General features: G+C 31.1%; 1 protein-coding gene across 50 annotated transcripts in view; it reads right to left on the bottom strand.

Moving 5' to 3' along the window:
- Positions 1–12,747, bottom strand: part of LOC114341578 (extracellular matrix-binding protein ebh) — a 369,628-nt gene that overhangs the window by 333,265 nt on the left and 23,616 nt on the right. The window contains exon 1 of one of the 50 annotated variants that reach the window (XM_050657453.1): positions 8,495–8,864. The exons of the other annotated variants lie outside the window; for them this stretch is intronic. Coding sequence (XP_050513410.1) covers positions 8,495–8,574 — 80 coding nt within the window. The 5' untranslated portion in view covers positions 8,575–8,864. Of the gene's footprint in view, positions 1–8,494; positions 8,865–12,747 lie in introns of those variants that run through there. 50 annotated transcript variants of the gene reach the window in all.

The raw sequence follows: 12,747 nt of genomic DNA, 5'->3' as shown, positions 1-12,747 counted from the left end.
CAGAAAGAGTAAAACTTGATATAGGGGAGTGCATATACACTTTCACTTCGGAAAAAATCAAACAAAATAGAACTTTTTGTAATTTTATTAAGAAATGTTTAATAAACAACATATCAAAAAGTTCTACTCGAGAAGTGGGTTTTTATTAAACAAATGGACTGCCAAATTAGATGTTTTTTTAAATAACTCCGAAAATATAAATTTTCGGAGACTTGAAATAAAAAAACCGACTTGACCATAAAAAAATTCAGGAAATTTTACAAAAAAAGTCTTATGTAAAGATTTTTCTAAAATTAAATATGTAGCTTCTATAATTTTTTATTTATAACGCTAAAGTCACCCTTCTCACAAACATTGGCGCACTGTGAACTAGCGTAGGGCGAAGTGCACGGTTGAGTTATTTTAATGTAACTCTTTAACTAATGGATCAAATGAAATTTTACAGACTAGACATGAAGGAAGAATAATTAAGCTATCTTATGGTTATAATAAAAAAAATAAAATATATGTTCATAAGTACCTACGGTGTGGGCGGAAAGTGAGGCTTACATGAATTTTGTTTAAAAATGATTTAAAAATGTGTAACTAATACAATTTTTCTTATAAAACTCTTACCTTTCAAACATCGTACTAAACGATGTTTCATTCAAAAAAAAATCTCAAAAATTTAATTAAAATGATACGACGTCTCAAAAAATGTAATTCTTACAAACTTCGTAGTTTTACAGAATTACCATCACTTTAGGTCGGTATTAATCAAGTTTGAACAGACTTATTACAATTTTATAGACGCTTTTTTAAAGCTTAAGATGTAATCTTTAAAATGCACTAAATTATTTTACTTTAGAAATAAAATAAACCATTTCTTTTTGAGAAAATTAAGAAAGATAACTACAATGTAATAAAAAAACCGAAAATTACCAGCTAAAAAATGTTTATACAAAGTGATCAAAAAATTTTGTCTGTAAAACTTAGCTAAAATACATTTAATAATAAGCTTCAACAACAATAAATGTTCAACAAAAAAAATTTTTAGCTCTTATTACAGTATGTCTGCGTAACTTGGAACCTATTGATACTATGGAAACTTCTCTGTTACTCAGACGATGCAATATTGATAGCCCAAAAAGAAGATAGCTTTCATTCCAACTCAGAAAACTAGAACAATAGCAATCTGTAAAGAACCATTAATATGTAAATCGATCGAGTTAGCAGTAAACAAGTAATGAAAATAAAGAACCTACGCATTACACTGTTCAGCTATATAGATGTTGAAAAAGTAGTAAGAGATCAATCACAAAAAGTAAATAGATTAGCACGATGAATTAAAAATACTATATGGTGTAATCGACTCATTAACTGTGAGATGAAATCAAGAATCTATACGCTGTGAGCTCGTACGTAGAGGGGATATTTATAACTTCGCGAGCACCAGTAGTGGCAAGTCTGTAAACGTTTACCGGAAATTTGACATACATGTCAAAGTGATTAATTTAAAATTAAAATTAAAAACATTAATTATAAAAAATATTATTTGGTCAAAGCTGTGGTATATATTTTTACCTTAAATATACTTACGTTTTAAATACTGAATTTACGTTTTTTTAATGTTCCGTAATATGTAATCTTAAATTAATCTAGTAATCTTAGCGCCATCTACACGATAATTGTGAAAGTATCCGAAGTAAGAAATTAATATTCCATCAATAGAACGTCAAAATGATTAGCAAAATCTTAAAACAATCTATTACAATTTAATTACTTTTTAGCGTTGTAAATATTAAGCGATAACAATTCAATAATAAATTTAAAAATTACCGGTGAAAGTTGAATTATTAATCCGCCAGGAGCGACACCAGCGAAGCTCAGAGCGTATACGCTCTGAGCTTCGCTGGTGTCGCTCCTAGTGGATTATAATTCAACTTTTACCGGTAATTTTTAAATTTATTATTAAATTGATATCGCTTAATATTTGCAACGCTAAAAAGTAATTAAATTGTAAAAGATTTTTTTAAGATTTTGCTAATCATTTTGACGTTCTATTGATGAAATATTAATTTCTTACTTCGGATACTTTCACAATTATCGTGTAGATGGCGCTAAGATTAATTTATAATTACATATTACGGAACATTAAAAACGTAAATTGAGTATTTAAAACATAAGTATATTTAGGGCAAAAATATATACCACAGCTTTGACCAACTAATATTTTTTATAATTAATGTTTTTAATTTTAATTTTAAATTAATCACTTTGACATTTATGTCAAATTTCCAGTAAACGTTTACAGAATTGTCACTACTGGCGCTCCCGAATTTATAAATATCCCCTCTACGTACAAGCTCACAGCGTATACGCTCTGAGCTTCGCTGGTGTCGCTCCTGGCGGATTACTAATTCAACTTTCACCGGTAATTTTTAAATTTATTATTTAATTGTTATCGCTTAATATTTACAACGCAAAAAAGTAATTAAATTGTAATCGATTTTTTTAAGATTTTGCTAATCATTTTGACGTTCTATTGATAAAATATGAATTTCTTACTTCGGATACTTTCACAATTATCGTGTAGATGGCGCAAATTAATTTATAATTACATATAACGGAACATTAAAAAAACTTAAATTCAGCATTTAAAACGTAAGTATATTTAAGGTAAAAATATATACCACAGCTTTGACCAACTAATATTTTTTATAATTAATATTTTTAATTTTAATTTTAAATTAATCACTTTGACATTTATGTCAAATTTCCGGTAAACGTTTACAGACTTGCCACTACTGGCGCTCGCGAATTTGTAAATATCCCCTCTACGTACGAGCTCACAGCGTATAGGGCCAATATAGAACCAATAATGACGTACGCGTCAGAATCAAGGCCGGATACAGTCAAAAGACAGAGAGTTCTGGAAACGGTAGAAACTCAGAAGAATTACAGGAAGCACGTTGATAGACCGAATAAATAGTAATGGAACGCGAACAAAATATAATGTACAGGGTATAAACGAGTGGACATTAAATAGAAAAACATACTGAAAAAATCAGATCAGTTGAACGGCGGACTCAATAATCGTTAAAAGGGAAAAATCTAAACAAGCAACATTGTTTATATAGAGAAAGCAGAAAAGTTCTTTATATTTGTCCAATTATTGATGTTATACCGGATGTCCACTTATATTTTCCTCCACTTTGACTGCCTATAACTTCTAAACGGCTAAGATAGAAATATGTGGTTTTCGCTGAAATGTTTTATTTTAGTAAAAGTTTTGTCTGAATGGATTGAATTTTTTTTATCGCTTTCAAATACGAAAAAAATGGCGGATTTTTGAAAAAAAACGTTGTTGACTTTTTTTTTAATGGAACACCCAGTATATTTTTTTGTAAATTGAAAGAAAGGTCATTCACCTATCCAGCGATAAAAAGTTTTTCAAAATCGGTTGTCAAATCACTGAGTAATTAATTTTAAAATGAGAGGTGCAACATGGATATCACATACCTAAATAACATAACTATGCAAAATGACATTAATGTGATTTCCACATTGCATCTCTCATTTTAAAAGTTAATTGCTCAATCATTTGACAACTGATTTTAAAAAATTTTATATCGTTGGATAGGTAAATGACCGTTTTTTCAAGTTACAAAGAAATATACCGAGTGTTTTAGTAAAAAAAGTCAACATCGTTTTTTTTTTCAAAAATCCGGATACTACATTATTTAAAATGGTCATTTACCTAAAAACATGAAAAAAAAGGCTTTTTACCTATCCAGCGATATAAAATTTGTTAAAATCGTTTGTCAAATGACTGAGCAATTAATTTTTAAAATGAGAGATGCAATGTGGAAATCACATAACAATATCAATTTGCTTAGTTATGTTATTTAGGGTATGTGATATCCACGTTGCACCTCTCATTTTAAAAAATTAATTACTCAGTGATTTGACAACCGATTTTGAAAAACTTTATATCGCTGGATACGTGAATGACCTTTCTTTTAATTTACAAAAAATTATACTGGGTGTTCCATTAAAAAAAGTCAACAACGTTTTTTTTCAAAAATCCGCCATTTTTTTTTTCGTATTTGAAAGGGATATAAAAAATTCAATCCATTCAGACAAAACTTTTACTAAAATAAAACATTTCAGCGAAAACCGCATATTTCTATCTTGAGCCGTTTAGAAGACCATCCACAACTTTCACTCAAGATTACGAATGTTTTTGTCAACTAGTTAATCAGATATATTTTTCCTACTTTGCGTTTTAAGTATTTTATTTGTATCTTTGGATACATTATTTGTCATAATCATCAATGGTGCTACAGCCCTATAAAAGAGCCTCAACCTTCCCAAATCTATTATGCCAGTCAGTTCTATCCATTGCTAACCGTTGCCCGTTTTGTTGCGCCTATTTTTCTACCATCCTCATCTACACCATCCTTCCATCTGAGTTTTTGCCATACCAATATTTCTACTTCCCACAGGTTGTGACATAAGGATTCCTTTAGGAGGGTTGTTCTGCTGTGATCTTGCTAGATGTTCTGCCCATCTTAGTATTGCTAATTTTACAAGGGATACTACATCTTTACCACCAAATATATGTTTATATCTGTGGTATACCTCGTAGTTGTACCTCTTCCTCCAAATACCATTTTCACAGATGTCACCGAATATCCCTCTCAGGATCCTTCGTTCAAATATAAGCAGAAGAATTAATTATTTGTACGTATTTATAATTCAACACCCGTGTTGAGCTGCCCCCCCCCCCCCACTTCCAAAAATGAAAAAACAAATAGCCCTGATTTATGAGCTATTTATGAGCTTTCATATTCCGCAAACTAAAAATTTTGAGCTCGTTCCACTGAGCAGGAATTTAATACTTTAATGGGGGGGGGCTGAGTCAGGCCCCCCCACTACTTAAAAATAGGAATATTGAATCGGTTTTTGCGGCAGAATTACGAGCTATTTATGAGCTCTTGAAATTATATAGTTTCGATTTTTGAACTCATCCCCTTCACCCCCAAACAACCCTTTAATTGATTTAACTTAAGAGAAAAATGCTGAGAAAACTTAAAATATATCGTATTGCGGATATAATTCCTATAGCTTATATACTCTAAGAATAAACCATTAAATCACGTGCATTTCGATTATTGAGCTACAACCCCTTCGCAAGAAAACCACCCTATCTTCCCGGGTTAAGAAAAAGTTGTACTTAAAATGCATTAAATTAATTATTTGGCGACTACATACCATTTAATAATTTATAAGCTACCAAATTACGCGCATTTAGATCAGTAAATTGCAAATTATTTTGTATAGTGCAGTCACTGAAGGTAAAAATCAACGATTACCTTCAATTTCGATGAACCTTCATCGATTTTCACGAAAATTGGTCAGTGGTTAGAGGATACTTCTAGAAACAAAGGTGACATGGTACCACCTTGCGCCTTTACCCTGAGGGTGGATACCGCCCTTTCTCAGGGGTGAAAATTATTTTATAAAAAATAACTGCACAAATCTATAAAAGAATAAATTATAAGCAAAATTTATTATATAAAGTTATTAAAATAAGTCAATACTTTTTAAGTTATTAAAGACCAAAAATTTTAATTATTCGTGAAAAAAATGCATGTTTTGAAGCGGTTTTTCGTAAATCACTGAAAAACTGTAAGTTTTTACAAAAAAGTTAATAGTAGTTTAATTCGTATAGCTTATATTCTAAGAATAAACTCATAAATCACGCGCCTTTCGATTATTGAGCTACAACCCCTTCGCAAGAAAACCATCCCATATTCCCGGCTTAAGAGAGAGTTGTACTTAAAATAATTTAAATTAATTATTTGGCGACTAGATATCGTTTATGAGCTCGCAAAATATACGCATCTCAATTATTAAATTGCCATTTTCTTTCTGTAGTGCAGTCACTGAAGGTAAAAATCAACTATGACCTTCGATTTCGGTAAATCTCCATTCATTTTCACGAAAATTGGTGAGCGGATAGAGGATACTTCAAGAAAGAAAATTAACAATAATAACTTATCCGGGGGTATATGTCACCCCTTCTCGGGGGTGAAAATTACTTTATTAAAAATAACCCCACAAATCAAGAGAGGGACAAATTCTAAGGAAAATTTGTTATATAATGTTATTAAAATAAATCAATACTATTTGAGTTATTAAAGATCAAATATTTTTATTTTTGTGTTGGTCTGTGCCCATTGAATTGGCAAGTACCTAGCATCTTCGAGCAGGGAAACATGGTGCCCTTTTAGCATGTGTTCCATTATATCTATCAACATCGACTTGTAGTCATAAAATTTTACCAAATTATATTATGTAAACCATATATTATGGGGTTACCACTATATACAGTGTGCTAGTTTCAAACTACTCGGCAGAATGCACTGAAGATGTTCTGTATTAGAACGAAAACGTTTTGCAATCCATGACATTTTAGATAGTTTTTAAATAAACGATTTTATACCAGAATATATCTCGAAGTTTTTTACTTCTGTATGAGTTGTTTTCAAAAAGTATTGATTTATTTTAATATCATTATATAACAAATTTTGCTTACAATTTGTCCCTCTCTCGATTTGTGGGGTTATTTTTAATAAAGTAATTTTCATCCCCAAGAAGGAGTGACATATACCACAGGCTAAAACCGCAAGTTGTTATTGTCAATTCGTGAAACTGAATGGAGATTTACCTAAATCGAAGGTCATAGTTGATTTTTACTTTCACTATAGAAAGAAAATGGTAATGTATGGATATATAGTCGCCAAATAATTAATTTAAATTATTGTAAATACAACTCTCTCTTAAGCCGGGAATATGGGATGGTTTTCTTGCGAAGGGGTTGTAGCTCTATAATCGAAAGGCGCGTGATTTAAGAGTTTATTCTTAGAATATAAGCTATACCAATTAAACTACTATTAACTTTTTTGTAAAAACTTACAGTTTTTCAGTGATTTACGAAAAACCGCTTCAAAACATGCATTTTTTTTTCACGAATAATTAAAATCTTTGATCTTTAATAACTTAAAAATATTGACTTATTTTAATAACTTTATATAATAAATTTTGCTCTTAATTTGTTCTTTTATTGATTTGTGCAGTTATTTTTTATAAAATAATTTTCACCCCCGGGAAGGGGCGGTATCCACCCTCAGGGTAAAGGTGCAAGGTGGTACCATGTCACCTTTGTTTCTTGACGTATCCTCTAACCACTGACCAATTGTCGTGAAAATCGATGAAGGTTCACCGAAACTGAAGGTAATCGTTGATTTTTACCTTCAGTGACTGCACTATACAAAATAAATTGCAATTTACTGATCTAAATGCGCGTAATTTGGAAGCTTATAAATTATATCTATAATAATCTAAAATAAATGATATGTAGTCGCCAAATAATTAATTTAATGCATTTTAAGTACAACTTTCTCTTTAGCCGGGAAGATAGGGTGGTTTTCTTGCGAAGGGGTTGTAGCTCAATAATCGAAATGCACGTGATTTAATAGTTTATTCTTAGAGTATATAAGCTATAGGAATTATATCCGCAATACGATATATTTTAAGTTTTCTCAGCATTTTTCTCTTAGGTTAAATCAATTAAATGGTTATTTGGGGGTGAAGGAGATGAGCTCAAAAATCGAAACTATATAATTTCAAGAGCTCATAAATAGCTCGTAATTCTGCCGCAAAAACCAATTTAATATTCCTACTTTTAAGTAGTGGGGGGGCTGACTCAGCCCCCCCCCCCACTAAAGTATTAAATTCCTGCTCACTGGAACGAGCTCAAAATTTTTAGTTTGCGGAATATGAAAGCTCATAAATAGCTCATAAATCAGGGCTATTTGTTTTTTAATTTTTGCGCAAGTGGGGGGGGGGCAGCTCAACACGGGTTAATTCAACTGCGACTGATTAATTCTAATTTAGAACATATTTTTTCTTTCCGTCATTGGTAATTTGATTGACAGTTCACATCAAGGAAAAAACAAAATGGTATATAAGATGGAAGGCAATCATATACTTAACTATACGCATTTCCGACCATTTGGTAGTCATCAGCACAGTGCAGCCAAGTTAGAAAAGAAAAACATTATCTTGGGAAAAATCACTACAGAAACAATGCGATTAATTTGTGGCAATAATGTTAGAAGACCTTGAGTTTTCAGTTTTTCAGGGCAACAACTAACACATCCACGGAAGAAGCTACAGCTACCTCAGGAAAGGAGGCAACCGTTTGGAAAGTTTATAATAAAATGAAATGATTAATGCGAGAGTTAAGTTTGAACACGTTCTTCACGTTTTAATTCCAAATGTGTCGAAGTCAAGTAAAAAGTGTGCTTCTATTCTTTGGTTATTCCAGTAAAATATTAAATAAAAACAACAGTATTTAAAATTAAAGGAGCTCTTTGACTACCATTCGTTACTGGGTATATTTCCTCCTAATAGGGTATGTAAAGTCAGACAATCAATAGCTTACCCACTAGAAACGGATCCATAGCACCCTTGAGCGTGTTTTCCAGCTGAACAACTACAACAACTGCTAATGTTCTGGCCCATAGCACACTTAGATCACAAAACAATCATTTAGATCTCGATACTACATTGTTTGTATAACAACAAATCGACCCAAACGGTTGCATCAGTACTGGCCTTCCAGAAAACGTGAAGCGAGCGAAAAACACTGAAACCGACTTATTAAAAATAGATCACCGTGTCAAGGAGAGCGAAAATAGACAAAAACATATTAAATAAAATAAACTGAAGATGCTCGATTGCAGTTTAGATGAAAACAATTAACAATTAGGTAATGGCAGGAAAAGGTCCTGGCATAATCGTAGCCACCTCAACGACTGAGGAAAAGTTGGAAAACACTTTGGTATATCTATATGCCAAGGAGTTCGGGTGTCCTTATGATTATTTTTACCGACTACCGTGATTCTGAACCTGTGAATGTTAGTTAAAAATATTACTAGTCATCTGTATAATATATTAAATAGTATACTTAAAAAATCTCTATGAAAGATTTATAGTCTTGCTACGCATCTACGAGAAGAAACGTCAAAAATGATAGAAAGCGTTGATTTTTAATAGAAAATGTATTTATAAAAATTTTCGAGGAATAATAAAAAAGTAAAGATAATCAAAATTAGAATTCTTTTACGAGATATACTTAGAAAATATTGATATTTTCTTCTACTCTGGGCTAACTAGCACAATTCATGGAAAAGTTATTTACCAGCAATTTTATTGCTGGAATCGAATCTTATGATTGTATATATTAATAATATAGATATGCAAAGTCCGCAGATAGTGTGCTACTTTTTTTATAAACAAAATGGCGCCCGAAAATCGTGTTTTTTTTAATTATTGCTCTATAAGTCCGAAGATTTTAACTTTACAACAAAAACACCCAAATAAAAATTCACCGCAATTAAATTCTGCATAGAGGTATGTTTTTCACGATTTGCTCCGACGAAAATTTTCCTCGAAAAATGCGGGTTTTCCTAACAAAAACTCTAATTTTCAAATAAAGTTTTAGGTAAGTAATTATTAATTAATAATTAAATAACTTAGTGACATCAAAGCTTTCTTGGTATAGATTGTAATTCCAGCAACCGGTGAAAATTAAACGAATATTTAAGCAACAGTTCAATTGTTAATTAACAATTTACGATCGCAATAATAACCAAAATAATCATGATATATTGATCAAACTTATAAAGATTATAAAGATGAGATGCTTATTTAATATTTTATCGACAAAATATAAATTTTTCGTTTTTTTTTGCATAATCTTTAAATTTTGAAAAAAAAATAGTTATAATACGCTGGTCTAATTAGTAAAGTACAAAGAAAGGTTATTTACCAGCAATTTTATTGCTGGAATCGAATATTATAATCCTATATATTAATAATATAGGTATGCAAAGTCCGCAGATAGTGTGCTACTTTTTTTTGGCAAAATGGCGCCCCAAAATGGTGTTTTTTTCAATTATTGGTCTATAACTCCGAAGATTTTAACTTTACACCAAAAACACTCAAATAAAAATTCACCATTAATTATCATTAATGTCACTGAATGTATTTTTTCGTAGCAACGAAGGGCATCTGACGTAATATACTTAACGACGGGAGATTATCAAAAATTATCGATTTAATTCAGATTTCTGTAGCTTTCTATTGGTCAGAATCTCCTATGAATGAAATAATCGCGTTAATTTCATTAAAACAGGAACATAATAAGATATATATTTGAAATAAATTAGTAAATAATATCTAAATATTAGTTTATTGCATGTATTATAATTACTTTAAGGCCATATTAACATATCTAAATTAACACGCGTGCGGAAAAGTAAAAACCGCGTGCGGAAAAGTGAAACTTTCTAAACTAAAATGCGTGCGCGAAAGTAGACATTTTTGCACGCTCGTAGAAAAAATAATGAAGATGCGTATGATAAATGAAAGTAGAAAATGATACTATCAAAATGTACTAAAAAAGGATAAAAAAATTATCTGATATAGTTAAAAATTATAATGCAAAATTGTTGAAATTTTGTAGTTTATAAACATTTTGAATAATTTTAAAAATATTGTCCGTAGAAAAAATCATTATATATATATATATATATATATATATATATATATATATATATATATATTGTTAAGATATGTAAAATTTGAATTAATATGGTTTCGATCTTAATATTTTAGAAAAGTTAAAACATATAATAAAAATATACCAAAATTCATTTCGAAGAAATGAAAGTCAATTATCTTTGGATGGCCGTAGGTAAACAAAATTTAAATAGGGATTAAGTATTTTCTTTGTACAGTTAGTATGATAAGAAAGTGGTTATGTGTTTGGACAATGAGACCGGGTTTCCCAAATGGACTTTTGCGGCGAGGGAACAATTGTATTTAGAAATTTAAATGAATGTAATCTTTGTTTAGATATTAAGAAAGGAAAAAAAACCGATTGGCATGTAATTAGTTTTAGGAAATTTCTAATGGTAGGGAAAATTGGTGTTTGTTATCTGAAAGGTAGATGGGGATAAAATTGAGGAACTCGGATTGGTGAAGAAGGAAAAAGGAGGGGCTAGGTATGAAGAATGGGAGTTTAGCGAAATGTTAGAGGGTGGAAGAAGAGTCAGTTGTTAAATGATCGTTAAGTCGACTAGTGGTGATCTCTAAGAGTCTCCTGAAGTAGTAAGGCAGATAAGTGAATAGTTGTGAGTTTGTTGAAATAAGTGTCCTGACGGAAGCTCATCACGTAAAGCATTGTAAGTTATATTGTTCTACTTATATTCCAAGAGTCACCGTTGCATGCCGGAACGAGAAATAGATTCAGTTTATCGAGAGGAGAAAAGGCTAGCATTGTTTTTTGAAAGATACGTGCATCTGTAGGGGGTCATTAATGACAATAGGCTTGCAATAATTTGTTGCGAGATTGCTGACTACATAGGGGGCTGCTAAGAGTAAATTGTAGGCGACCAGAGACAAGAATTTGGACAACTCATCATCCGAGAGACAGTTTTATTTTTTTTGTAGAATTATTCATAACGCAAATTTCAATAAGTACTTTAGATAGTGGTAGGGTTATTTCAATAATCAGAATAGGAAATATTATTTTTAGAGGATATTTTGAGGGTGAATTTATTTCAATAGATGCTTTTGTACCATATATGTGTTTTATTCCGTTAATCTTTGACCTTATTTATCATATGTAAAGCAAAGGAGATATTGAAGCACGAGAATATAAAACCCTGAGATTAGAGCATTAAATAGTGTGATTAAATCATAAGTGCATCATTAAAATTAAATTTAATTAATTAGTTAATTATCTAATCAAGTGCTTTGAGCACACCGATCTTTGAATATCACATTAATATATATATATATATATATATATATATATATATATATATATATATATATATATATATATATGACCGGTTTAGAACGTCTTGCGGCGTTGTCCGATTCCCAAATTCCATTCCTTCCTATTTTGCCACAGGTCATCCCTGAGATCTCGCGCGCTCATCGCTTTCCGGATGCCGGTGGTCCAATTAACTTTCGGTCTCCCTCGCTTCCGATGTTCAGGAGGTTGCCATTCCAGACATTGTTTTGGAAGTCTCTCGTCATTCATTCTGTTTACGTGTCCATACCAGATCAGTTGTCTTCTCTCTATATCTTTCATTATTGTTCCTTCTATTCCCACTCGATTTTTAATGTCTTCATTTCTGATATGTTCTCTTCTGGATATACGTAATGACCTTCTGATTGCATCCATTTCCACTACTTCAATTTTGTTTTTGTTTTTTTCTGTAAGCCTCCAAGTTTCAGCATCATATAATAAACTACTCTTAATCATAGTTTCGTAGATATTAAATTTTCTCTTATTCGATATTTGAGTACTCCAAAGAATATTATTGAGACATCGGATTGCTCTTTTTGCTTGTATAATTCTGGAAGTAATTTCTTTGTCATCAGTTCCAGTTTTATCAAATGTTACTCCTAGATATTTATAATCTTGGCAGGCTTTAATTTTTTGATTATTTTCCATAGTAAGATGAATATCGTTCTCTTCTGAACCAACACATAAGTACTTTGTTTTATCTATATTGACGTCCAATCCCCATCTTGAATATTCCTCGACCAACTTACGCATCATGTATTCTATGTCTTCCCTGTCGTTTGCTATTACGACCTGGTCGTCCGCGAACTGGA

Source organism: Diabrotica virgifera, chromosome 8, assembly GCF_917563875.1.
Source record: "Diabrotica virgifera virgifera chromosome 8, PGI_DIABVI_V3a".
NCBI classification, from domain to species: Eukaryota; Metazoa; Arthropoda; class Insecta; order Coleoptera; family Chrysomelidae; genus Diabrotica; species Diabrotica virgifera.
This window is presented reverse-complemented; position numbering and strand designations above follow the sequence as displayed.